At 56.4% G+C, this 27,079-nt stretch overlaps 2 protein-coding genes across 2 annotated transcripts; both read right to left on the minus strand.

The window, feature by feature from the left end:
* Positions 1–1,344: 1,344 nt before the first annotated feature.
* On the minus strand, positions 1,345–7,429 carry ABHD11 (abhydrolase domain containing 11). Its single transcript, XM_073315438.1, has 6 exons — positions 7,090–7,429; positions 4,788–4,923; positions 4,519–4,692; positions 3,265–3,435; positions 2,761–2,942; positions 1,345–2,542 (listed from the first exon to the last, which is right to left on the minus strand). Exons 1-6 carry the CDS (start codon positions 7,218–7,220, stop codon positions 2,404–2,406), a joined length of 933 nt encoding a protein of 310 aa, XP_073171539.1. The 5' UTR covers positions 7,221–7,429; the 3' UTR covers positions 1,345–2,403.
* Positions 7,430–24,096: 16,667 nt separating this feature from the next.
* Positions 24,097–26,003, minus strand: CLDN3 (claudin 3). The gene has a single exon (XM_073315605.1). It carries the CDS (start codon positions 25,745–25,747, stop codon positions 25,103–25,105), a length of 645 nt encoding a protein of 214 aa, XP_073171706.1. The 5' UTR covers positions 25,748–26,003; the 3' UTR covers positions 24,097–25,102.
* Between the last annotated feature and the right edge of the window lie 1,076 nt (positions 26,004–27,079).

Raw genomic sequence — 27,079 nt, forward strand, 5'->3', positions numbered from 1 at the left:
TGAAGGTAGAGAAATTCAGACTGGAGATAAGCTGCACATTTCTAACTGTGAGGGTAATTAACCATTGGAACAATTTACCAAAGGAATTAAAAAATCAATATTGGATGTTTTTCTAAAAGATCTGCGGTATTCAACCAGGAATTATTTCAGGGAAGTTCTCCGGCCAGTGGTATGCAGGTCAGACTAAATGTTTAAATGGTCCCTTCTGGTTTAGAATCTATAATCTATCCTAATGAGGCACTTGCCACTCCTGCGGTGAGCATGTTCTACTCCAGCAATTTGGAACCAAAGAATCTATAGCTCTGGAGTCTGGGAAATAGCAAGGTCAGTGCACCCCTTGTTCCAGGCTGTGCTCATCCCAGTCCAATCCCAGAAGGAGACTGCGTCCAGGAGCACAAGGAATAGGAACACAGGAATTGCCAGACTGGTCCATTTAGCCCGTACCGTGTCGGGCAGTGGCCATCATCAGATGCTTCAGGGCAGATGCAGGAACCCCGCAGTAGCATCCCTGGGATAATCTGTCCCGGTAAAGATCTCCTCCTAATCCAAAGATGGGCAAACTATGGCCCGCGGGCCACATCCAGCCCGCAGGACCATCCTACCCAGCCCTTGAGCTCCCAGCTGGGGAGGCTAGCCCCCGCCCCTCCCCCGCTGTCCCTCCTCCCCCGCAGTTATGTTGCTGCGCGGGCAGCACAGCTTCCACCCACCCACCTCCCAGGCTTTCTAATAAGCCTGTCCTGCCACTCTGAGTGGCATGGTAAGGGGGCGGGGGGTAGATAAGGGGCAGGAGGTCCCGGGGGGCAGTCAGGGGACAGAAAGTGTTTGGATGGGGAAGAGGTTCAGGAGCAGGGGGGCGGTCAGGAGACAGGGAGCAGTGGGGTTGGATAGGGGGTGGGGTCCCAGGAGTGGGTGGGTTGGATAGGGGATGGGGTCCTGGTGTGGCAGTTAGGGATGGGGGTCCCGGGAGGGGGCAGTCAGGGGACAAGGGTGGGGGAGTTGGGGGTTCCAGGGGCCTGTCAGGGGCCAGGGGTGTGGATAGGGGTTGGGACAGTCAGGGGACAGGGAGGTTGGATATGGGGTGGGGGCGGATGGTTGGGGAGGGGGGTCCCGGGAGGGGGCAGTCAGGGGACAAGGAGCAGGGGGTGGTTGGATGGGTCAGGGGTTCTGAGGGGGGCTGTCAGGGGGTGGGAAGTGGGAGGGGGCGTATAAGGGGCAGGGGCCAGGCTGTTTGCAGAGGCACAGCCTTCACTACCCGGCCCTCCATACCGTTCCGCAACCCCGATATGGCCCTCGGGCCAAAAAGTTTGCCCACCCCTGTCCTAATCCCTAATGATCAGAGACCAGTTAAGCCTCAAAGCAGGAGGGTTTAATTTCCCTTCCCAAACTCTTCTTTTAACAATAATTGTTGAGTCTGGAAGTTTTTGTCATCCAGCTAAATGCCCAGTCCTTATTTGAGTCTTGATAAGCACGTGGCCTCAATGATGTCCCGTGGAAGTGAGTTCCACAGTCTTATGTGTTGGGTGAAAAGGTATTTCCTTTGATCTGATCTGAGTTTCCTGACTTTTAATTTCATTAATGTCCCCTGATTCTTGTGTTGTGAGGCAAGGAGACACTCTGGACTCTCATTCTGCTAAGGCTGAGAGAACATGATGCCCAATTCACTGCTGCCCCACTCCCCTTGTCTTCCCTCTGGGAGAAGGCCTGTAGGTTTAGATGCCTCTGTGCTGATTTGGCTTTATTTTAAATACTGTACAGAGTCCCAGGAAGTTATACACAAAGGCAGTGCAAAAGTAGGCAGAGCTCTGGTTACAGCCTCTGGTGGAGGATGGGAACCTCCAGCAAGGTTGGGGTTGCACGCTGGAATCTGGACAGATTGGACTCTGATCCCCCACCCTAGAGCTCAGAGTCCCTGAGAAACGGACCAGTGAAGGGTCTGTGTGTGCCTGGAGGCAGCTGGGGAAGGGGGCTGGGAATGGGAATAACCTCAAGACCCCAAAGAAAGGATTCAAATAAGAGGGAAGAACAGGGCCAGGGAGCCCCTGGGCCACTGCCCCAACACATTGCGGATGCAAACAGACGGGCATGATAGCCTGTGGGGAGCCTCAACTCCAGATCTGCCCTGGCCCACTGAAACAAGCATTGAGGCCAAATCATCTCCAGCTGCATGGGGTGAAGAGAGATCCTAGCCCTGGCAGCGCAGCCCTGCCTCACTCTCCGCTCTAGCCTGCCACACAGATGGATGGGTCAGGTGCCGAGCCTTCCATCCCAGTGGCCCTGCTTGTGGACAGGGGCCACACTTCAGAACTGATCTGTCCCCAAAAGGATCCCCATGTCCTTCGTGTGGTGATCCAGGAGTAGGCAGCCCTGTGAATCACGCTGTCTCGGCCTGCACAGGAAGGAGCTCTATGGCAGCAGCAGAAAGTTGCAGATGGCAGTGATGAACTCTTGGGATTTATCTGCATGGACCCAGTGGCCAGCACCTGGGATATACTGGATCTCTGCCTCGGGAAAGAGCCGCTCGATCTCTGGGTAGTCCTCAGAGCTGCAGGGGGAAAGAACGTATTGGAGAGCTGGGGCATGGGGCTCACGCTGGGATCCCCCCGCAACACGGTCAGTCCAGGGCTCACGCTGGAATCCGGCCATATACACGCCTATCCATTTCAGGGAGCCCAGGGCTCACTCCACCCCTCAGTACCTGTGGCAACAGAGTGAGAGGGAACAAGCTGTGGGTCTCAGGGCCACAAGAGTCCCAGGACTCACCTGACATAGGGGGAGTCAGATCCTGCTAGAAAGAGTGTGGGTCCTGGGTAAGGCGCGTGGAACACAGGGAAGCCCATGATATTGGCCATATGGTGGGAAATGGCCTCCAGGTTCACCCGCCACACGTAACGGCCCTCGGCCTCCACCAGGTTGGTCAGCAGGAACTGCCTTACCGCCGACACCTGCAGCAAGGATAAAGCATGTCCATTTGTCACAGCGCATACACACATGCCAGCCAGGGACGCCCCAGGACGCTCCATCACACACCCGCACTAGCAAACTGTCACGCCAGATGTCATGTGTCTGCTCCAGCACCCCCTTCCTACCACAACAGATGTGCTGGCCACGGTGCCAACTCCCAGTGCGGGCCCTGTTGAGGTTCAGACAGGCATTAGGGCCAGGACTAAGGGCATGGGGATGGAAAAGCACCGGCTGGGGCTGGCGACTCTGGGGCAGCATGCTCCCACTCTGGGAGAGGGGAGGGCTCCTTGTGGGCTACCCTACCTGGACGGCTGGACGTAGCTGATCCTCCGCCAGCCGGCGTGCTGTGGAGCGGGGGATTCCACTCGGGATGCTCACTTTCCTCATGGCAGAGATGTAGGCCAGGAAATCTGTCACAGCCACACTCTCTGTGGGACTGATGTCTACAGACACCAGGCGCTCCACGAGATCTGGCTGGGGACAAAAGCGAGTGTAGGGATCTCACTCCAGCAGAAACCCTGCTCAGGGCCACAAGCATCCCAAGGAATGGTCAGAGGGCCCCACATACAGATGCATCCCCAAGAAAGGCTAGCTCTGGGGAGGAGCTCCTACCCAAGGGCCTTCCAGTCTGACCTGTCTGTCATTCCCCAGCGAAGATTCCAGAACACACAATAGAGCGGACAGCAAAGGCAAAACAGGGCGTTCATATCCAGTTTATGTTTCCCTGGCACCCTGCCAAGTGAATGCTCCCAAGCCCTTTATAGACTGTACAGCAGGGAGCTGTCAGCTTGCCCTGAAATGCAGCCACCTCTGGGGTGGAACATGACACAATAACTCTGACTGTGAGAACGTAGATTAACTCCCCGGATGAAATGGCAGGGAGTCACAGGAGACAGAACCCAGCAACCTGACTTATGACAGCAGGTGTTGGAATATGTGAGGGAATCTTTAAGTGCACAGGCAATGAATTCCTCATTGGAGAGAGAGCATCTGTAGGTGCACAGCAGTCCCAGGACTATGCTGGGAAGTTGCTTCTATGAACAGAAAGAGAGAAGAGCCCCTGGTACCGAACTGCCATTCCATTTCCTGCAGCACTGTGTGCTACCTGGGGTCTACCATGAGAAGTGGTCAGGCGGATCCCACTCAGGTTAGGTGTGAGAAGATCCTAGCTCCCCCTGAATGGATCCCTCCTTAAGGCAAGATCCATTAGCTTCATGCGAGCAGCACTCTGAAGCAATCATACAGAGGGAGGCTGTCTCAGTGAGCTGTGCTGACTGTGAGCTGAGTGCACAGGCCAGGCCACTGTGCCAGGGGCCCAGAGAAAGGAACAAGCCCCTCCACCTTGCCTTCATTCAGCCTTGCCAAGACAGAACAGGCTGGGCTCTTATTCTTCACAGAAGAACAACTATGACACCACCCAGAGTGCCCTCCTGCACCCCCAGGGAAGGGGGTTTGGGCTCCTCGACAGGCCCTGTGGTGGGGGAAGGGCAAACAGCAGCAATTGCCCCAAACCCTACATCCCGCTGGTTGTTCCCTGGCAGCCACACATGCAGGTACCTGCTGCAGTGCCAGTGTCATGGCGGTTTTGCCGCCCATGCTGTGGCCAACCAAGATGCACTTGGGGAGGCGCAGCTGACGCAGCAGGCGCTGCACATCCAGGCTCATGGCCTCGTAGCTCATGGTGGGGCTGTGCGGGCTCTCGCCGTGGTTCCGCGCATCCACTGTCAGCACCTGGCAGGGAAGAGAAGCCACTGCAAGCTGGGCAGGGCAGGCCCAGCGCTCGGGCCCTTGGCTGCCCCCGGCCCTGCCCTGCCCCTCACGCTCACCTTGCGGCCACTCCGCTGCACTAGGGCCCGAGCGATGGCACGGAAATTGCCCTTGCTACCCAGCAGGCCATGCAGGAAGACGAGTGGGGGCTGCGGTGCAGGCCCATCAAACACCATGTAGGAGAGGGGCAGTGGCCTGCAAAACATGGGCACAAAGCTGGGCTGGGAGCAGGACACTGCTGGGCTAAACACAGGACAGAGGCCAGGAGCAGGACACGGGCTGGGCAGGCTGGACCAGGGACATAGGATTACCATATGTCCGGGTTTTCCCAGACATGACCTCTTTTTTGGTAGTCTGCCCTCAGCCTGGGTGGATTTTTCAAAGAAGAAGAAATATCTGGGATTTTTCCTTATGGAGCAATTGTTGCAGCTCAGAAAGAGTCATCTCCATGCCCCAACTGGTCCCTCCCCTGCACCGCAGCTGACAGGTCCTGCCTGCCCCAGTCCGGCCAGCCAGGTAATCAGAGCTGCCAAGTGCCTCTCCACAGGGATGCCTGCCTGCCCCTCCACGACCTCAGACCCTGGCTGGGAGGGTGATAGAGACAGGCCCTGGCTCCCCACCCAGCAGAGAAGAAAAAGACTCACAGGGAGGTGCTCACTGACAGGCTGGTGCCGCATCCCTGCCACCGAGACAGGGAGCGCCACACTGTCCCGCACCTCGAGTGTGAGGCCACAGGTCCCCCCTCCAGCACCCCCTGAAATACTCCCTCGGCACCCCCCCGGTCACCCATCCAGCACCCCCTGAAATACCCCCTCGGCACCCCCCCCGGTCACCCCTCCAGCACCCCCTGAAATACCCCCTCGGTACCCCCCCCGGTCACCCCTCCAGCACCCCCTGAAATACCCCTTCGGCACCCCCCCAGGTCCCCCCTCCAGCACCCCCTGAAATACTCCCTCGGCACCCCCCCGGTCACCCCTCCAGCACCCCCTGAAATACCCCCTCGGCACCCCCCCCGGTCACCCCTCCAGCACCCCCTGAAATACCCCCTCGGCACCCCCCCCGGTCACCCCTCCAGCACCCCCTGAAATACCCCCTCGGCACCCCCCCCGGTCACCCCTCCAGCACCCCCTGAAATACCCCCTCGGCACCCCCCCCGGTCACCCCTCCAGCACCCCCTGAAATACCCCCTCGGCACCCCCCCCAGGTCCCCCCTCCAGCACCCCCTGAAATACCCCCTCGGCACCCCCCCCGGTCCCCCCTCCAGCACCCCCTGAAATACCCCCTCGGCACCCCCCAGGTCCCCCCTCCAGCACCCCCTGAAATACCCCCTCGGCACCCCCCCCGGTCACCCCTCCAGCACCCCCTGAAATACCCCCTCGGCACCCCCCCGTCACCCCTCCAGCACCCCCTGAAATACCCCCTCGGCACCCCCCCCGGTCACCCCTCCAGCACCCCCTGAAATACCCCCTCGGCACCCCCCCCAGGTCCCCCTTCCAGCACCCCCTGAAATACCCCCTCGGCACCCCCCCTCAGGTCCCCCTTCCAGCACCCCCTGAAATACTCCCTCGGCACCCCCCGGTCACCCCTCCAGCACCCCCTGAAATACCCCCTCGGCACCCCCCCCCAGGTCCCCCTTCCAGCACCCCCTGAAATACCCCCTCGGCACCCCCCCTCAGGTCCCCCTTCCAGCACCCCCTGAAATACCCCCTCGGCACCCCCCCCGGTCACCCCTCCAGCACCCCCTGAAATACCCCCTCGGCACCCCCCCCGGTCCCCCCTCCAGCACCCCCTGAAATACCCCCTCGGCACCCCCCCGGTCACCCATCCAGCACCCCCTGAAATACCCCCTCGGCACCCCCCAGGTCCCCCCTCCAGCACCCCCTGAAATACCCCCTCGGCACCCCCCCCCAGGTCCCCCTTCCAGCACCCCCTGAAATACCCCCTCGGCACCCCCCCCGGTCACCCCTCCAGCACCCCCTGAAATACCCCCTCGGCACCCCCCAGCACCCCCTGAAATACCCCCTCGGCACCCCCCCCCAGGTCCCCCTTCCAGCACCCCCTGAAATACCCCCCTCGGCACCCCCCCCGGTCACCCCTCCAGCACCCCCTGAAATACCCCCTCGGCACCCCCCCCCAGGTCCCCCCTCCAGCACCCCCTGAAATACCCCCTCGGCACCCCCCCCGGTCACCCCTCCAGCACCCCCTGAAATACCCCCTCGGCACCCCCCCGGCAGTGACTCCCCGGCCCCCTCTATTTGGGCACTTGACGTGTCGGAGCCCGGGGCAGGCGGCCGGGCGCTGGGCGGGGGGGCGGTCCGGGGGGGGCGGGGGGAGGCATTGTGGGCGGGGCGGACCGCTTACGTCACCGAAGTGCGCCCGGGCGCGCCGGCGCGGGGGGAGGCGGCCGCGGCGCGGTCGGGCGCCCAGGGCCCTGCCGGCAGCTGCGGGGCCCGGACGAAGCCGAGCCGGGGCCGGCCGAGCCGGCGGAGCATCCTGGGGCGAGGCGGCGCGCGGCGGCCACCGAGGGGGCTCACGGGGCTCACGGGGGGCGGGCCTTCCCCGGGCCCCGCCCCTCACGCTGAGGCCCCAGCCGCTGGCCGCCAGAGAGTCGCCCCGCCCGGCCCCGCCCACCGCGGGAGGGGTCATGACCTCGGCTGCCACGCGCCGGCCCCAGCGGGGTGGGGTCGAGACGGGCCCTCGGGGAGCGTTGCGAGTGCGCGCTCCCGGCCGGTATCGGTCACGTGAGGCGGTTTGCCCGGGGCGCGGCCGCACTAGGCTCCCTTTGTTCTCCTGAGCGGCAGCCCCCCCCCCCTCGCCCCGCTTTCCCCCGCGGGGGCCGGGCCCGGGGTGCGGGCGGCAGCCCCCCCCCCCTCGCCCCGCTTCCCCGCGGGGGGCCGGGCCCGGGGTGCGGGCGGCAGCCCCCCCCCCCTCGCCCCGCTTCCCCGCGGGGGCCGGGCCCGGGGTGCGGGCGGCAGCCCCCCCCCTCGCCCCGCTTCCCCGCGGCGGGCCGGGCCCGGGGTGCGGGCGGCAGCCCCCCCCTTCGCCCCGCTTCCCCGCGGGGGGCCGGGCCCGGGGTGCGGGCGGCAGCCCCCCCCCCCTCGCCCCGCTTCCCCGCGGGGGCCGGGCCCGGGGTGCGGGCGGCAGCCCCCCCCCTTCGCCCCGCTTCCCCGCGGGGGCCGGGCCCGGGGTGCGGGCGGCAGCCCCCCCCCCCTTCGCCCCGCTTCCCCGCGGGGGCCGGGCCCGGGGTGCGGGCGGCAGCCCCCCCCCCCTCGCCCCCGCTTCCCCGCGGGGGGCCGGGCCCGGGGTGCGGGCGGCAGCCCCCCCCCCTCGCCCCCGCTTCCCCCGCGGGGGCCGGGCCCGGGGTGCGGGCGGCAGCCCCCCCCCCTCGCCCCGCTTCCCCGCGGGGGCCGGGCCCGGGGTGCGGGCGGCAGCCCCCCCCCCTCGCCCCGCTTCCCCGGCGGGGGCCGGGCCCGGGGTGCGGGCGGCAGCCCCCCCCCCCTCGCCCCGCTTCCCCGCGGGGGCCGGGCCCGGGGTGCGGGCGGCAGCCCCCCCCCCCTCGCCCCGCTTCCCCGCGGGGGCCGGGCCCGGGGTGCGGGCGGCAGCCCCCCCCCCCTCGCCCCGCTTCCCCGCGGGGGCCGGGCCCGGGGTGCGGGCGGCAGCCCCCCCCCCCTCGCCCCGCTTCCCCGCGGGGGCCGGGCCCGGGGTGCGGGCGGCAGCCCCCCCCCCCCTCGCCCCGCTTCCCCGCGGGGGCCGGGCCCGGGGTGCGGGCGGCAGCCCCCCCCCCCCTCGCCCCGCTTCCCCGCGGGGGCCGGGCCCGGGGTGCGGGCGGCAGCCCCCCCCCCCCTCGCCCCGCTTCCCCGCGGGGGCCGGGCCCGGGGTGCGGGCGGCAGCCCCCCCCCCCTCGCCCCGCTTCCCCGCGGGGGCCGGGCCCGGGGTGCGGGCGGCAGCCCCCCCCCCCTCGCCCCGCTTCCCCGCGGGGGCCGGGCCCGGGGTGCGGGCGGCAGCCCCCCCCCCCCTCGCCCCGCTTCCCCGCGGGGGCCGGGCCCGGGGTGCGGGCGGCAGCCCCCCCCCCTCGCCCCGCTTCCCCGCGGGGGCCGGGCCCGGGGTGCGGGCGGCAGCCCCCCCCCCCTCGCCCCGCTTCCCCGCGGGGGCCGGGCCCGGGGTGCGGGCGGCAGCCCCCCCCCCCTCGCCCCGCTTCCCCGCGGGGGCCGGGCCCGGGGTGCGGGCGGCAGCCCCCCCCCCCTCGCCCCGCTTCCCCGCGGGGGCCGGGCCCGGGGTGCGGGCGGCAGCCCCCCCCCCCGCCCCGCTTCCCCGCGGGGGCCGGGCCCGGGCCCGGGGTGCGGGCGGCAGCCCCCCCCCCCCGCCCCGCTTCCCCGCGGGGGCCGGGCCCGGGCCCGGGGTGCGGGCGGCAGCCCCCCCCCCCGCCCCGCTTCCCCGCGGGGGCCGGGCCCGGGGTGCGGGCGGCAGCCCCCCCCCCCGCCCCGCTTCCCCGCGGGGGGCCGGGCCCGGGGGGTGCGGGGCGGCAGCCCCCCCCCCCCCCGCCCCGCTTCCCCGCGGGGGCCGGGGCCCGGGGTGCGGGCGGCAGCCCCCCCCCCCGCCCCGCTTCCCCGCGGGGGCCGGGCCCGGGGTGCGGGCGGCAGCCCCCCACCCTCGCCCCGCTTCCCCGCGGGGGGCCGGGCCCGGGGTGCGGGGCCAGGTGTCTCTTCCCCATCCCTGCAGGGGCCAACACTGGTTCATGTTTCTCTGAGAATTATTGGGCAGCACTCCCCAAGCTGTCCTGCCTCTGCCCTGTTACTCTTCACCCCACACCAGCCCCTCTCCTGTGGCTGCCCTGGCCAGGTGTCCTCCTCTCCCTCCCTGCCTTGGGGAAGGGGATGCCCTGCCCTGATCAGGAGCCCCCTTCTCCAGCCCTGCTGTGACAGGTGGTTGCCCCAGCCAGGGGCTCTCCTCCCCCATCTCCTGCATTGCCCTGGGGAGTTGGCAGCTTGTGAATGGCATGGAGCTTTGGATTTGTGTGAAATGGTTTCTGCTGGTGCTCACTGAGCGTGCCTGGGGTGCTGTGCCACCTCTTCTGCCCACCGTCCTAGCTGGTGTGGGCCTGGCCCTCTGAGGGGGCTGGGGCCTGTGTTAATCATCTTCTAGGGTTTGATGATGAGAGCAGAGAGTGAGAAACCAGCTAAACAGGTGGAGTCTGGCAGGGGTTTATGGGCTATCAAGCCATAAAACCACCTGGGACAAGGCCTCAGACCCTTCTGATAAGCCAGGCCATGTGAGGGAACTGGGCTGGGCTGGCTGTGCGTGTGTGACCAGCGCCATTCCAGACTAGCTCTGTGACCTTTGCCCAGGTACCCAGCGCATAGCTGTGGCTCTTGGCCCAGGGAATTTCCAGGGTGGGCAGTGCAGGAAGAAGTTGTCTAATTCTGAGGAGGGATTTGATCTGTGGATTTCTCGTGTTGCATGGTATTGGACTTAGGCAGGCCTCTCCTCTGGTATTAAACTGGGCTGTCCTGTCCAACTTTTGTAGGGTTTGTTTCCCATCCAATACTGATACAGAACTGGATGTGGTTTTGTCCTGTATTGGACAAATGCTCTTTTGAAGAGCATGCTGTTCCACCCCTGCTAGGTACATGCAAGGTCATGGGGAGGGGGTGAGGTCATGCCGGCAGGGGCATGCCCACACCATTCCCAGAAGTACTGTCATATCCGGTATCCAGGAATGCATGAGTGGCCACCCTAACTGGAGTGGAAGCAGGCTGTGAGTAATACAGTAGACGCTGCTACTGGGCTCACCAGTATGTGAGGCCTCTCTATGGCACCTGCCCATGGGAAGGCCAGAAGAGCCATTCAGTCTAAATGTCTCTTCCTCTCCCCAAATTAAAATGTCATAGAATATAAGGGGTTGGAAGAGCCCTCAGGAGGTCATCTAGTCCAATCCCCTGCTCAAAGCAGGACCAACACCAACTAAATCATCCCAGTCAAGGCTTTGTCAAGCCGGGCCTTAAAAACGTCTAAGGAAGGAGATTCTACCACCTCCCTAGAAAACCCATCCCAGGGCTTCATCACCCTCCTAGTGAAATTGTGTTTCCTAATATCCAACGTAGATCTCCTCCACTGCAACTTGAGACCATTGCTCCTTGTTCTGTCATCTGCCACCCTGAGAACAGCCGAGCTCCATCCTCTTTGTAACCCCCCTTCAGGTAGTTGAAGGCTATCAGATCCCCCCCCCTCACTCTTCTCTTCTGCAGACTAAATAACCCCAGTTCCCTCAGCCTCTCCTCATAAATCATGTGCCCCAGCCCTCTAATAATGTTCGTTGCTCTCAGCTGGACTCTCTCCAATTTGTCCACATCCCTTCTGTAGGGGGGGGACCAAAACTGGATGCAGTACTCCAGGTGTGGCCTCACCGGTGCCAAATAGAATGGAATAATCACTTCCCTCGATCTGCTGGCAATGATCCTACTAATACAGCCCAATATGCCATTGGCCTTCTTGGCAACAAGGGCAGAGGCAGCCTGATTGGATACAATGTTTGAAGACTAATCTTTAGTAGTCTTACTTTTCACTTTTTTGTCTCTTAAGTCTGTAACAGTATTTGGCAAAATAAAACCAGGAAATGAAAGAAAAAAAACAAGGCACACTGCTGACTCATATCTAGCTTCTTGTCCACTGTAATCCCTAGGTCCTTTTCTGCAAAACGGCTGCTTAGCCAGTCAGTACCCACCCTGTAGCAGTGCATGGGATTCTTCCTTCCTAAGTGCAGGACTCTGCACTTGTCCTTGCAGAACCTCATCAGATTTCTTTTGGCCCAATCCTCCAATTTGTCTAGGTCACTCTGAACCCTATCCCTACTCTCCAGTGTATCTACCTCTCCCCCCAGTTTAGTGTCATCTGTGAACTTGCTGAGGGTGCAATTAATCCCATCATCCAGATCATTGATAAAGGTGTTGAACAAAACCGGCTGCAGGACCGACCCTGGGGCACTCTGCTTGATACTGGCTGCCAAGTAGACATTGAGTCATTGATCACTACCTGTTGAGCCCGACAATCTAGCCAGCTTTCTATCTACCTTATAGTCCATTCACCCCATCCATACTTTTTAACTTGCTGGCAAGAATACTGTGGGAGATGGTATCAAAAGCTTTGCTAAAGTCAAGGAATAACACGTCCACTGCTTTCCCCTCATCTACAGAGCCAGTTTTCTAGTCATAGAAGGCAAGGAGGTTAGTCAGGCATGACTTGCCCTTGGTGAATCCATGGTGACTATTCCTGATCACCTTGCTCTCCTCCAAGTGCTTCATGGATTCCTTGCGGACCTGCTCTGTGATTTTGCCAGGGACTGAAGTGAGGCTGAGCGGTCTGTAGTTCCCTGGGTTCTTTTTCTTCCCTTTTTTAAATATGGGGACTATATTTGCCTTTTTCCAATTATCTGGGACCTCCCCTGATTGCCATGAATTTTCAAAGATAATGTCCTTCTGGCCTAAGTTGTCTCCTGCCCAGACTGGCTCCATGAGGTTGTTCTGGGAAGTTACAGTAGCAATAGCTGAGCGGTGGGGGTGGAGGGTTGCTGTTGGCTGGAGGAGATTCTTCTCTTTTTTGTTGTCAGAAGCCTCTGTTTGTGCTCATCTGGCCTGACATGGGATTGTGTGAGAGTGCAGGGAGCAGGGAGGAAGGAAGGATCTGGATCTGCAAAGAAAATGATGAATGGATGGAGGTGACCAGGGTGTAGCCCAGTGGTGGGGTCACGGCTCTCAGCATCCAGGGCCGAGACAAGACGTACCAACTGCATTAAAAGCGTGCCTGTATGTCTGGGTGTGTGGGGTGAGCTGCTGTACACGGGGTGGAAGGGGTGTCGGGTGAGTGTGCACATGCACACTTCTGTGGAAGGACATAGACTAGGGGCTTGTCTGCACATTTTTGTATAGACAAATCCGCGCAACGCAGCCCCCTTGTGTGCCACACTTCTCCTGGTATTAAATTGCTTAGACTGGGAGAACTTATCCAACCCAAGCAACGCTGCTCCTGCTCTCAACACCTTTCTGCTTCTGTAACTGCAGACGCACAGGGGATTATATCAATTTATCTACACTGATTTTTCTACTATTGTAGTTGTCTGTGCAAAGCTGTGCTTGGACCAGCCCTGAAAGGGATCTCTGTCCCTCCGTAGCACCAGGGCTTTGCCTGTAATACACACTGAGGCTGCTTTCTGTCCAGCCCCTTCTCATTTCCTCCACCTCCTGCTTCTCATCACAGTGCTGATCACTGATGCCTCCTCTTGTGGGGAGCTGTGCTGGTCCCTCAGGATTTGGCTCTGCTTCAGCAAAACAAGTGCAAGCACAATGTGCTCAGCACTACACAGCAGTGTACATAAGTTCCGGACGGCTTTCCGTCCAGCTGGGGGCCAGGGTTTGATTCCTTATTCCCTCCTGTGAAATGTTGTGGGATTACCTGAGGTGTCTGGGGTGAATCACTGCCACTTGCTCACAGGATGCGGGGGAGTGGGGCGTCCGTCAGTGCTCACCATGGGAAACCCTCCCTATTCACTGGCTGCTGGCACCACAGGCAGTTACATGAGCCCCACGCTTTTCTATGGGAACATAAAAATGGCCATACTGGGTGAGGCTAATGGTCCATCTAGCCCAGGAGCCTCTATTCCAATAGTGGCCAATGCCAGCTGCCACAGAGGATCTGAATAGAATAGGGCAATTATCCAGTGATTCATCCCCTGTTGTCCAGTCCAAGTTTCTGGCAGCCAGAGGCTTAGTGCCACCCAGAGCATGGGGTTGTATCCCTGACCATCTTGGCTAATAGCCATTGATTCACCTGTCCCCCATGAACTTACCTAAATATTCTTTGAACCTAGTTTTACTTTTGGCTTTCACAACATCCCCTGGCAGTGAGTTCCACAGGTTGACTGTGTCTTGTGTAAAGAACTCCCTTTTGTTTGTTTCAAACCTGCTGCCTATTAATTTCATTGGGTAACCCCTGGTTCATGTGTTATGTGATGGGGTAAATAACACTTCCTTATTCACTTTCTCCACACTGTTTATGATTTTATAGACCTCTATAGCAGGGGTTCTCAAACTGGGGCTCGGGACCCCTCAGGGGGCTGTGAGGTTACTACATGGGGGGGGTCATAAGCTGTCAGCCTCCACCCCAAACCCCGCTTTGCCTCCAGCATTTATAATGGTGTTAAATATATAAACAAGTGTTTTTAATTTATAAGGGCGGTTGCACTCAGAGGCTTGCTATGTGAAAGGGGTCACCAGTACAATAGTTTGAGAACCACTGCTCTATAGTGTCACTCCTCAGTCATCTCTTTTCCAAGCTGAACAGTCCCAGTCTCACTAATCTCTTCTCGCATGGAAACTGTTCCATACCCCTAATAATTTTTGTTGCCTTCTCTGTACCTTTTTCCAGTTCTAACATATCTTTTTTGAGATGGGTGACCAGAACAGTATACAATATTCACAATATATGCATGCTGTGGATTTATATAGTGCCATTATATTTTCTGTCATATTATCTAAGCCTTTCCTAATGGTTTCTAACATTGTTAGCTTTTTTGACAGCTGCTGCATACTGAGCAGATGTTTTCAGGGAACTATCCACAGTGACTCCAAGATTTTTTTTTCTTGAGCAGTAACAGTTAATTTAGATCCCATCATTTTGTATATATAGTTGTGATTATGTTTTCCAATGTGCATTATTTTGCATTTATCAACACTGAATTTCATCTGCCATTTTCTTGGCCATTCACCCAGTTTAGTGATACCCCTTTGTAAACCATTGCAGTCTGCTGTAGATTTAACAATCTTGAGTAATTTAGTATCCTCTGCAAATTTTCCACCTCACTGTTCACTCCCTTTTCCAGAATCATCTACGGATATGTTGAACAGCACTGCTCCCAGTGCAGATACTTGGGTGACCCCCACTATTTACCTCTCTCCACTGTGAAAACTGACCGTTTATTCCCACCCTTTGTTTCCTATCTTTTAACCAGTTACTGATCCGTTGCAGGACCCTCTTATCCCAAGTCTGCTTACTTTGCTTGAGAGCCTTTGGTCAAGGACCTTGTCAAAGGCTTTCTGAAAGTCCAAGCACACTATAATCACTGGATCATCCCTGTCCACATGATTGTTGACCCCCTCAAAGAATTCTAATAGGTTGGCAATGCATGATTTCCCTTTACAAAAGCTACGTTGAATCTCCGTCAACATAATGTGTTATTCTTTGTTTCTGGTTTCAGAGGAACAGCCGTGTTAGTCTGTATTCGCAAAAAGAAAAGGAGTACTTGTGGCACCTTAGAGACTAACCAATTTATTTGAGCATGAGCTTTCGTGAGCTACAGTGAGCTGTAGCTCACGAAAGCTCATGCTCAAATAAATTGGTTAGTCTCTAAGGTGCCACAAGTACTCCTTTTCTCTTTGTTTCTGGTAATTCCAACAGTACCAATTTGCCTGGTACTGAAGTTAGGTTTACTGTCCTGTAATTGCCAGGATCACCTCTGGAGCCTTTTTAAAAAATTAGCATTACATTAGCTATCCTCCCATCATCTGGTACTGAGGCTGATTTAAGTGATAGGTTACATACCACAGTTAGTAGCTCTGCAATTTCATATTTGAGTTTCTTCAGAACTCTTGGGTGATACCATCGGGTCCTGGCAACTTATTACTGCTTAATTTTTCAATTTGTTCCAAAACCACCTCTAATCACACCTCAAGCTGGCACAGTTTCTCAGATTTCTCACGTAAGAAGAATGGCCCTCATGTGGGAGTCTCCCTCACATCCTCTGCAGTGAAGACCAATGCAAGGAATTAATTTAGCTTCTCTCCAACAGCCTCATCTTCTTTAGCATTTTGATCATCCAGTGGCCTCACTGACTGTTTGGCAGGCTTCTGATATACATAAAAATGTTTTTGCTGTTAGTTTTTAAGTCTTTTGCTAGTTGCTCCTCAAATTCTTTTTGGCCTGCATAATTATACTTTTACACTTGACTTCCCAGAGTTTATGCTCCTTTCTACTTTCCTCACTAGGATTTGACTTCCAGTTTTTATAGGCTGCCTTTTTGTCCCTAATCCCCTCAGTTGCTTTGTTGTTTAGCGATGGCGGCGAGGTTTTTTTCTCGTCCTCTTACTGTTTTGTTTTTTTTTTAAATTTGGGGGTTGAGAAGTTGGTCGGACACAGGGGTAATAGATCTGCCTGGCATGTCTGAGTAACGCCTCCATTTTGGGGACTGTGAGGTTTACTCAGGGTTTGTGTCGTTCATGGAGGAGCATGCACACATTGTAGTATGTTGAACAGGAGATGCTCGTGGGCTCTCCCCATGTACAACAGACACCAAGTGGAGTCCACCTTCTTCCTCAACTCCACCCCAGGTGGAGAGGGATTCTGGTGCCCAGTGCTACACCTTGGGTCTCTGCACCTCCCCTCATTGGGCCTCGGTCTCTTGCCCTGGAGAGGTGCACTCATGTCTGTGTCCCTAGCCCTATGTGTGGGTCACTGGGGTCACGCACCCCAGAATCCCTGCCCGCAAATGGGGCATTAGGTGCCTATGTTCTTTTGTGGATCTGGGCCTGGGCCCCTCGCTTGGGGCTGAGGGTTCCACTGGTCAACAGGCTGCATAGGGCTAGGTGTTGCAGTGCTGAGTGGAGCAGCACCTGTGTGCCTTTGAGGATCTGGGCCTCAGAAATTTAGGTGCCACTGAATACCTCAAACCCTGGTCCTGGAGGCACCTGAAATCCCTCAATGGCTACATTTCACTGTAAAAGTCCCCTGGTTTTGTTTCTGCTGTTGAGCACATGCATGCCTCACGCTAGGCCACCGGACACCTGGCTCATGCTTAAGCCCCAGCAGGATCCTCAAACCAGGTGAAGATAGGTGTTCGTTCCCCTGTCTATCTCGCCTACCTGCCCGGGGCCCACACAAAACCAGCCTGAGGAGTCATCGTCACCCTTATCATAATCTTTAGCTCAGTAGCTAGGGCACTCCCGTGGGCTGTAGGAGACCCAGATATAATTCTCCCGTGGGCTGTGGGAGACTCAGGTGTAATTCTCCCCTGACCTGATGCGGGGAGAGAATTTTAACAAGGGTCTCCTTTCTCCCCATCAGGCAAGGGGAGAATTACACCTGGGGCTCCCACCTCCCAGGAGAGGGCACCAACCACTGGACTTTGAGCTAGTCCAATGTAGGGTTCTCAGAATCTCTCCTATTGAAGCTGTTCTGCCAGGGATTTTCCTATACCCCTGCTGAATTTCCCCAATACCCACCCACCCCCAGTTTTGTAAACTAGTTACATGCAGTGTTGCCAATGTAGTGATTGTTTGGACATTTGAATTTAAAAGCATATAAAGAGTATGATAAAATACATGTATCTGAAAAAGTGTAATAGATTTGAAAAGTATGAACACAGACTAGCTTCCTTATACAGCTGTTGTTTTTTATGACAATGTCAGTGCATTCATTTCTGTGATGTTGGCGAAACTAATAATTTCAAATTATGATTTGTAAGTAAAGTCTAAATGGACTCTCCCTGACAGCTAATGATGGGCTGGGGGGAAAGGCTTCAGGACCAGATTGTATTTACATTCACACCTAATCTACCTAGGTATCCAGGAAACAGAGCTGTGTTGCCCAAGTGGTGGATTTTGGCTGGGGCTGGGTTACAAATCACTTGTAGGGGTCGGGGGAGAGTAATGAAATGTTGTTGTTCTTATTGTATGAGTAAAGGACAGTAGAATTGTACTTAGCCTGTGCTGATTGAAGGCATCAAGAGAGAGGGTGGGGATGGGTGTTTTGCTTGATGGTCTCCCTGAGTCACAAGTACTATTTGACCTGCCCCTCTCCACTGTTCAAAGATGGAGCGGATTAGGCTCCATAGATAGTCTTTTGTTTTGTTAAGTGACCGCTACAGCTGAAATCACTGATCATCAGGTCTAAGTGCTTAGACGTGCTGTGGGACAGTGTTCCTGTGGAAGAGACGGCCCAGTCCGCACTAGCAGCGCGGTTCCCCCACTGAGAGCTGAAATCCCTGGGAGTTGGTGGAACCTCAAGAGACCAACTTGCAGAGGTCACTGTGGCAGGTGACAGCAGAAGGTGACGGCGCAGGGCCACTGGCAACAGAGCGATGGAGTGAACAGTGGCACAATGAAAAACAGTGGCCAGAGCGAACAGTGAGCAGCTGGAGGAATGAGCAAGGTGCCTTCTTGCCCCGACCTGGTAGGTGAACTTGTTAGAAAGAAGCTCTGAACTCTGAGTCTCCACTGACCAAGGACAACACCGGTCAGTGTTAATGAAGCTATTAAGAATGTTGGAGACACAACACAGTTCATGTGAACAAACGTGGCTGTGGCATCATTCTTTCTATTTAAGCAAGAGATACCACACACTACAGACTGGAGGCCAATGTTAAGTGCATGGTCACTTGTTCATCCTGAAGCTGAACACTGGTTCTGAACAAGACCAGCAAATGCTCACTGTCTTTCTGCAAGAAACTCTGCTGACTGGCTAGACGCATGTGGTGCAACAGCGAAAGACTCAACAATTGAAAAAGTGAAGAACTCTCTCACCACATTCAAAAAATGTGCATCCATGGCTGATGAATGCACCAGTGCAAATGGGCATCAAGTATTAAGTCATTGCGTATGTTATCTTGATGTCAGCGGTAGGCCAGTAGACGCATTTCTAGATGTTCAAGTTATAAAAGACACATCTTAGAAGAGTTAAATGCTTGTCAGTTGGACCCCAAACAGATGGCTGCTTGTGCATTTGATGGAGCTGCAAACTTCTCTGGAAGACATGGTGGAGTACAAGCTTGCTCAGAGAAAAGTGTAACCCTTATCTCTCTTATACACACTACAGAGCCATCTACTCCAACTACCGCTGCAGACTCTTCAAAAGACATTTTAAAAGCTATACATTTAATGTCTTCATTATATTCTTTTTTCAGCAAGAGTCCAAAAAGACTGAATATCTTGGAAAATATAGAAGATACACTGGGACTGAAGGTCAAATTAGTCCAACCTGGGAAAACCTTCTGACTTTCTCATGAGCGATCCTTGGCTGTTGTCTTAAAATTACTCCAGTCGTTCTTACTGGCGTTGGAAAGTATCTACCAAGATAGGATGGATCTAAGTAGTGAAGCTGATGGATTACTTTTGCTACTATGTTCAGAGAAGACTATTGCCATTCTCTCTCTTGTAAGTCTGCTGTTGAAACCACTTGGATCATTAAACAATGCCATCCAGGCATCTGTTACAACAGTAGTAGATCTTTGTCCAGCAATAGAAGCTACATTTGGATCAATCAGAGAGCTATCTATTGCAAAAGTACTGGAAGAGCAAAACTTCAGTCCAGAAGTTGACTAATGAAGGCATTTATATTGAATCTTTAAGTGAAGAGGACCAGAAATGTTTGTGAAGACAACTGAAAAAGTACACAGACTTGGTTCTTAAAAATCTACAACAGCGACTTCTAGATTCTACTCAACCTCTACGTAGCTTTTACAGATCCCTGTCCTATAAAACACCAACAGTTGAGTGGAGTGAGGCACTACCAGCAATGGGGCTGCCATGTGCCCGGGACAGAATAGAGAATTTGAACACAGAGTGGAACATAATACGACGAATGAATGAAGATTTGACTTCAACTTCTTTTTCATCATCACTAGTGGCTCAACCCGATCTTTATGCTATGATTCCTGGGATGAAAGAAGTAGGAATTCATCTCTTGCTACTCCCAGTCACAACAGCTACAGCTGAGCGTTCTTTTTCACTATTGAATAGAATTTTGTGTTCTGAAAGAAGTCGCCTTCTGCCTGATTATGTGAATGAACTAATGAGCATATCAATTGAAGGAATAGAAGTACTGGACACACGAGAAGCCACCAAAGATGAATGCATTGCATTCAAGAAGTTCATTAACAGAGTCGTGCAAAATTATAACAAGAAACCAAGAAGGATGTAGATGTAGTGCCTTATAAAAAGCTTGAGTAGCCAACTTTTAATTTGTGTGATGATTTTAAAACATGAGTTAAATCTAATAAAATGGTCATGAAACATTTTTCAGTTTTTACTGTGGTGCCATACAGCCCACCTTCACCCTCATCGGCCCTGACACCCCCCCCCCCCGTATATTCAAACACCACCACCCTGAAATTTCAATTCCTGGGGAAAACACTGTATTCTACTTTAGATAAACACTAACTAGCCATTGGGCCAGAGAGCAGTAGTGTGTCTACTTCCCTGCATTCAGAGATACGATTGCAACATGTGTAGATATACCCCAGCGGGCCTTGAGCAAAGCTAGCTCAAGTAAGCCACAGTGCCTAGAAAATCACAGTGATCCACAAAGCCTGGGTTAGGCCCAGACAGTGCATGGGGAGAGAGAGGCACCTGAGAATGGGATCCACAGAAGCCAGCACGTTAGGTAGGGAGCCGCCTAAGCTGTCCAATAGCAGATGCTGATGAGAGGGGTGTATCCTAAGCCCCGCTCCACTTAGGGAGTTGGGAGACCCCCTATCTCTACTAGCAATGCACAGCCATGAACCCCTTTCCTGGAGCTGGTGCCTCAGCTGATTTTCACAAGAGGGGGAGGAGGTGCTGCTGCCTCTTCCCTTATAGCTTGTGACCCAGTGGCTAGAGCGCTCCCCCGGGATATGGGAGACTCAAGTTCAAGTTCCCCCAGTGCCTGAAGAGGAGAAACAATGAACAGAGATTTCCCACCTCTCAGCAGCATGCTCTAACCACAGGGCTATGGGGCAGTCTGACATGGGCCTGCCTCAGTCTCTGCTGGTGAAGCTGTTCCACCATAGATAAAATTATTGACTAGTCATTGGGCCAGTGAGTGAGAGAAGGACTCTGTAGCCTGGTGGTTTGGGCACCTTCCTGGGAGGCAGGAGACCCAGGCTCCCCTCCCCCTGCTTCAGTGATTATTTACCAAAGTGGAAAAGCTCCAATAGGAAAGACTGCTGGAACCCCCCCATCCCAGTATGCCAGCCTGGTGGTTAGCGCACTCCCCTGAGGGGTAGGAGACCCAGGTTTCCCATTGGGTAGGGAGAGAATTGACACACTAGAGTGCTCTAAGCACTGGGCTAAACGTATTGGGGAAGGCAGCTTCTGTTCCTCCAGCTGGATTTTGAATGGGCCCTGACCACTAGGCATGTTCAGAGCTGTGCTTGCTAGATTAAAGCTAGTTAATTTCTGCCTATGGGAGCTGAACCTCTGATTGCAGTGTAGCGTACCTACCTGATCAGGCCTTGCGGGCAAGATGGGCATCCATGCTCCTGCCTGTCTTCTCTGGTGAGGGTCCTGCTGCCTAGAGGGAGGCAGCAGTGTGCATACCCAGAGGCAGAAATGCAGGCATGAGGCAGCTTTCCCCTGAAAATGGAGGTGCCTCATGAGTTTAGGTGCTTGAGGACGGTTGGGGCAGCCAAGTGTAGGTTTGTGGATCACAGTGGTGCCTAAAAATAGGCACCTAAACCCCAGATATAGATCCTAAGTTCCTTTATGGATCTGGACCTTAGCACTTTTCATGGCTTGTGCAGTGGGAACCAGTGCTGCTGCTTTTAATGCAGCTATGGAGTCCCGACAATCAATGTTGAAAGCAAACTATGGGTGTAACTCAGGGTTCATTTACAGTGCAGTCTGAGGTGTGATTGCAACTCATATAGGGGTACCTAAGCTAGCTTTCTTATAGCTAGCATGACTCAAAACAGCAGTGAAGATGCAGTGGTGCAGACCTGGAGCTGTACAAACCCACCTGGAACTCTCGTTCCGCACACCAGGGGCTGTGCTGCCATGTCTACATTGCTGCCTGTCGCCATGCTAGCTAGATTAAAGCTAGCATGGACATGCCTACCTGGGTGTACTCACACAGCTGATTGCAATGTAGACATACACTAAGGGTGTAAACAGACTTAATTTGCAACAGTTTCACCAGGAAGTCTGGGAATACCCAGGTAAGTTTCCATCTCTTAACCCTGCCTGTCTTTCACCTTTGCTGACGTGCCTCTTAATGGTGCAAGGCTGCTTCACTCTCTGTTGCACATGCAGCATGGATCACAATAGTCTGCACTTTTGCTGTACCCCTGTACTCTCCCTTCTAGCCTGTGTCAAGCCCCAGGGGCTCAGTCTCCTCTTGCAAGGATGTCTGCGATGCTGGGGCTCCGTGGTGTGTGTGGATGGATGGGTCTCTGGTGTCTGTCTGGAGAGTGAGTTTGTGTGTGTATGGGGGTGGGAGGATGTGAGAAAACCTGGATTTGTGCAGGAAATAGCCCAACTTGATTGTCATGCACATTGTGTAAAGAGTTGTCACTTTGGATGGGCTATCACCAGCAGGAGAGTGAATTTGTGTGGGGGGGTGGAGGGTGAGAAAACCTGGATTTGTGCTGGAAATGGCCCAACCTGATGATCACTTTAGATAAGCTATTACCAGCAGGACAGTGGGGTGGGAGGAGGTATTGTTTCATATTCTCTGTGTGTATATAAAGTCTGCTGCAGTTTCCACGGTATGCATCTGATGAAGTGAGCTGTGGCTCACGAAAGCTTATGCTCAAATAAATTGGTTAGTCTCTAAGGTGCCAAAGTACTCCTTTTCTTTTTGCGAATACAGACTAACACGGCTGTTACTCTGAAACCTGTCTGGATAGGGTCATCTCTGACATACCCCAAGGGTCTGTGTGGTCAGGAGGGGCACCAGCCCCCAGTGAGGTGGGGTCTGAGGGCAAAGTCTTGTATGCCCCATATGGGGGGTTAATATTTTTGGTGTCCAGGGCCCAGGTAGAGCCATGAGGTCAGGAGATGAGCAGGTGGGGTCCATGCTTTAGACGCAGGTGTCCTGAGCTTTCTCTGGGAGAGGACGTGTCCTGTGGCCCTCAGTGGAAAGTTAAAAGGGGCAGTGGTAGAGTTGTGGCTGGAGAGCTAGAGGGGCTGAGTCTGCCCTGCTGCCTGAATAGCCTCCTTTGTGTTCACTGCAAGGGCAAAGGCGGTGCTGGGCCCATGATTGCAGCAGTGTGGGTATGGAATGGCCCTGAGGGGTCAGGTGAAGAACACCGCCTCTCCTGGGCCCAGGACCCTGCTGGTTACTGACCCCACCCGGTCAGTGCTCAGCTCAAGCCAGCAAGTCACGTACCAGGTTAGTTTGGCCTAAACAACGAGCATTTTTGTTGCTGATTATCTAGGCGAATGAGCCGGTCAGGTGGGCAGACCTACCAGGTACTGTGGAGAGCAGAGCCAGGCGGGTGCCAGATCCGTTAGAATATGGCAGTTCTCCAGGGTGGGCACCAGGGCTAGTCTCTGCCCAATCCCCAGAGAATGCTTCAGCGCCCCATGAAGGGCTCTCTCATGACCATGCAAAGGAGGGTCAGTTCCTGGGTGGGACATCTGCTTGGTAACATGTGGTGAAGGACATAGCCAGTCAGGGTCTGATCTCCGCACCTGCCAAATAGTCTCTGCGGCTCCTAAGGTGTGGGGAGGTGGCAGGTGTAGGATGGGGGCGAGTATCAATCCCATTCAGAAAGCTGCACTCACCCCCTGCAGCAGGGCCACTTCCCCAGCGACTAGTTCTCAGGTAGATTACAGAGCAGGACGCCCTGGATGTCCTCATGGAGGAAAGGGGATGGGGAGCAGGAACCCGTCAACCCTAGCCACTGTACTTGGCACCGTCACCCCTTGCGACATAGGAGCCCAGGCTGGGCCTTTGCAGAGCGCCATGCTCTCCGCACAGGCTGGGGAGCTCACCCTGGGTGTGTGCGTTTGCCTGTCTAGTGAAGTGTGGAGGGCAGGAGGGTGTGGCCTGTCCATCTCACACACATTGTGCTGGTGGCAACAGGCTAATGCAAATAACAGCTTGCTCAATCCTGCCCTTCCCCCAATACAGGGAAGAGACCTGTCCCCACTTAGGCAAGGCAAGAAATACACTTTGAACTATGCTTGGCAGGGAAAGTAAACAGAGCAGAACCTGAGCTGCTTCTCCAGTGTCTGTTAACCCATCAGTTCATGGTGGCAAGCTTGTCTGAGCATCTCCCTAGGGGAGACTTCCCCCTGCCTCTGTACATGGGGAAAGAACCCCCTCACTGGAAAGGGACCCCACTCTGTCACTCACTGGGATGGTGGGACCTGGGGAAGGGTAAGCCCCTGGGCCCGCTGTCCAGCCCCAGCCTGGGGAGGTAGTGGAGAGGGAGTTTGCAGCATGAACCAATGGGAGAGGAGAGGGCTTACTGAAAAGTGACCTGACAAGTCACTTTCACCTGAGCTGTCTGGTTTACCCTTGCCCTTCCAGACCGAAGCCCAAGCCAGGGCTGCAGCCAGAGGAGGGAAAGCTGATTTCTAGCACATTACTTCATGCGCCGGAGAAGGACACGTCACTCAGCTGTTACTGGAACTGGACAATTTTATTGAAAAATGTAACTCAGTTCAAAGCAGTAGAAGCAGGACTGTCTAAGTGCGTGTAACAGGGGGCACAGCCTGTCCAGCGCAGGCAGGCAGGTGATCAGAGAGACGATAGCCCTGCACACCCCTGCCCCAGTGTCTGCTGGCCTCCTTTCCCACTATGGCAAGGGAGGGCTCTTCATTCCTCTCTTTCCCACAGAAGCCACCTCAGGGCCCCCAGAAGGATCAGCTACTGTTCCATGGCCCAGAATAAGTCCCATCAGCGCAGGTGGGTGCTAGGAGGCAACAGCTTCCTTCACAAATCAAATCATGGTGAAAAATCTCTCCTAGCTACAAGAAATCATCCATATTTACACAGCCATCAAACCCGCAGGCAGGCACATCCAGGGCTGGGAGGAGGGTAAATGGGGGGCGGGGTGCTCCCAGCAGTGCCTCAGAGAAAACTCTTGGGAGGTAGGGAAAAGGAGGGGTCCCAACACCCAGGGCACAGCCAGTGCCAGCTGGGAGAGGCTGCTGGCACGTTCAGTACAAATACCTCTTCACTCTTAGTTACCCATCCGCCCCCCACCCCCAGCCAGAGAATTCGCCAGGGTGCCAGCTGAACCAGCTGGAGGAATCTGTTGGGTTTGAAGGAGGAACGGAGCCCAGTGGGGTTTCTCCAGCCGGCGGGGATGAGGGTGCCTCAGAGCCAGGGTGCAATAGATCAAAGACAAAGTATCTACAAACAGAAACGAGAGTATTAGCCAGGGTCTTGCTTCCCCTCGCCAGCAGCCCTGAGGGAGACGGAGCAGTTCCTCCTCCACCCAGCCATTGGAATGACAGTCAAAGTCTGGTGAGCAGCCAGCCAACCGTCGTCCTTGGGGCAGCAAGGGGTGGCCATGTTGCCCTGGGGTCCTAAGGGCTACAGAGAGCAGCGGCGGGGCAGTGACAGTCAGAAGCAGCCTGATGAATGGATCAGGGCAGGCGGGAGGGGTGCTGGGCTGCCTCCCTCACACGTAGTTCCTCTTGTCGTAGCTGGGACCGGTGGATCTGGGAGCGGAGTAAGCCACCTTGGCTGGAGCGTACTTCTCATCCTTGGGGGGGCAGGAGCAGCAGAGCAGAGCCCCCCCAAACAGCTGCAGTGCTGCAGCTGCCCAGCCCACGTAGAGGGAGGCTCCCAGCTCCCGCTTCTGTGACTCTATCACCATAGGATTGTAGAAGTCGCGGATGACGGTGTTGGCCGACCAGCACACGGGGATGAGGGTCATGATCCCAGCCAGCAAGAAGATCACCCCAGACATGATGGTGATCTTGGCCTTGGTTGTCTCATCTTCCACGCACCTGGTGCACTGCGCTCCGATGAGGGCAACCATGAGGCCCAGCACGGCCAGCACGATGGCGATCACCACCAGGGCACGAGCCGCCTGCAGGTCCTGGGGCAACGCCAGCATGGAGTCGTAGACCTTGCACTGCATCTGACCCGTGCTCTGCACCACGCAGTTCATCCACAGCCCCTCCCAGATGATCTGAGCTGTCACGATGTTGTACCCGATGAAGGCCGTCACCCTCCACATGGGCAGTGCACAGCACACGATGGTGCCCACCCAGCCCAACACCGACAGGGCCACCCCACCGATCTCCAGCCCCATCGACATGTTGCCACACCCTAGATACTTTCAAGCCAACGGCAGAAAGGGAGCGGGACTCCTTAGCTGGCAGCACCTGCAGGCCCCTGTCGCTGTCTGTGTAGGCTCCAGAGGATCCGCTCACTCCTGAGTGTACCTGTGTTGGTGGCTGCCTTATATCAGTGAGTGGAGCCAGGGCTGGGCTGCATTACCTCAGTGCTACTCACTCACGCAGGGGTGGGGTTTCACCAACGGACTCTTTTCCTTTCGCTGACTCCTCTGCCACCACCCCAGCCCCACTCCCCCTTTGTTTATGGAGATGGCATTGGTGAGAGAGGAGAATGGGGGAGGAGGCAAGGAGTGGAGCTGGAACCCTTCCCCGCGGGGCCCTGAGTTCCAGCCTGCTGCTTTCATGGCCATCCCTGGTGACAGATGCTCGCTGGGCTGGTGCCAGGCAGACACAGTGCTAGGGATTAGGAGAAAGACTGGAGTGGATTCCTGTGCTTCCTGGAAAGGGCTGCCTGGGGGTGTCATCTCAGACTCCAGGGAGGATGCAGCAGACCCTGTAAAGGGCAGGAATGGAACACGCTGCTTTTAGTAGCTGCTCGTGTTCCAGGGTCAGAGTGGAGGCCGTAAACCCAACTCTCTGTCCAGACTGGTGAGGCCCATGGACACATGCCCGAGAGTCCACTCCTCAGGCATCAGCTGGTGACAGGCAGCAGGAAAGCCACCAGCCTCACCAAGGCATCCCCCCAGCACCAAGCCATCAGCCTGCATACCTGCCAGAATCGACTGTCACAGACACACGCAATCAGTATAGACGCAGCAAAGTCCTGCGGTTAGGAGCCAGCTCTGGTGCAGTGACCTCCTGCTGCTCTGTCGGTGTGGGCAGTGGTCCCAAAGGTGTGGGAGAACACACCAGCCCCATCCCACCAGGCTGAGTGAAGTCACAGTTCTCCTTGCCTCTGGACGAGGGAGGAGTTCTCTATTCTCCACCCCATTCACTTTGTTTGGTTTGGGAGTTTGGGTGTTGGAGGGGGTGCAGAGGGAGGGGCTGCAGACTCTGGGAGGGAGTTTGGGGGCAGGAGAGGGTGTGTGGGGAGGGGGTGGGTGTGCAGGAGGGGGTAAGGGGTGCAGGCTGAGGGATGGAGTTTGGGTGCAGGCTCTGGGCTGGGATGTAGGAGCAGGTGAGGGGTGCAGGCTCTGGGAGGGAGTTTGCGGGTTGGAAGGGGTGCAGAGGGAGGGAGTGCAGGCTCTGGGAGGGAGTTTGGGGAGGAAGGGTGCGGAGGAAGGGGGTGCAGGGTGAGGGCTGTGGGGTGGGGCTGGGGATGAGGGGTTTGGGGTGGGGCACAGGGCTAGGGC

The sequence above is a fragment of the Lepidochelys kempii genome, chromosome 17, assembly GCF_965140265.1.
Source record: "Lepidochelys kempii isolate rLepKem1 chromosome 17, rLepKem1.hap2, whole genome shotgun sequence".
In the NCBI taxonomy this organism is placed as follows: Eukaryota; Metazoa; Chordata; order Testudines; family Cheloniidae; genus Lepidochelys; species Lepidochelys kempii.

What these genes read in the sequence shown, in the direction of transcription:
- ABHD11 (XM_073315438.1), bottom strand. Translation starts at nt 7,220, where the DNA reads ATGCTCCGCCGGCTCGGCCGGCCCCGGCTCGGCTTCGTCCGGGCCCCG. An exon ending in CCCGGGCGCACTTCGGTGAC is followed by an intron (nt 4,924 to 7,089) that starts GTAAGCGGTCCG and finishes CATGTTTTGCAG; the next exon opens with GCCACTGCCCCTCTCCTACA. An exon ending in TGACACTGGCACTGCAGCAG is followed by an intron (nt 3,436 to 4,518) that starts GTACCTGCATGT and finishes TTTTGTCCCCAG; the next exon opens with CCAGATCTCGTGGAGCGCCT.
- CLDN3 (XM_073315605.1), bottom strand. Translation starts at nt 25,747, where the DNA reads ATGTCGATGGGGCTGGAGATCGGTGGGGTGGCCCTGTCGGTGTTGGGC.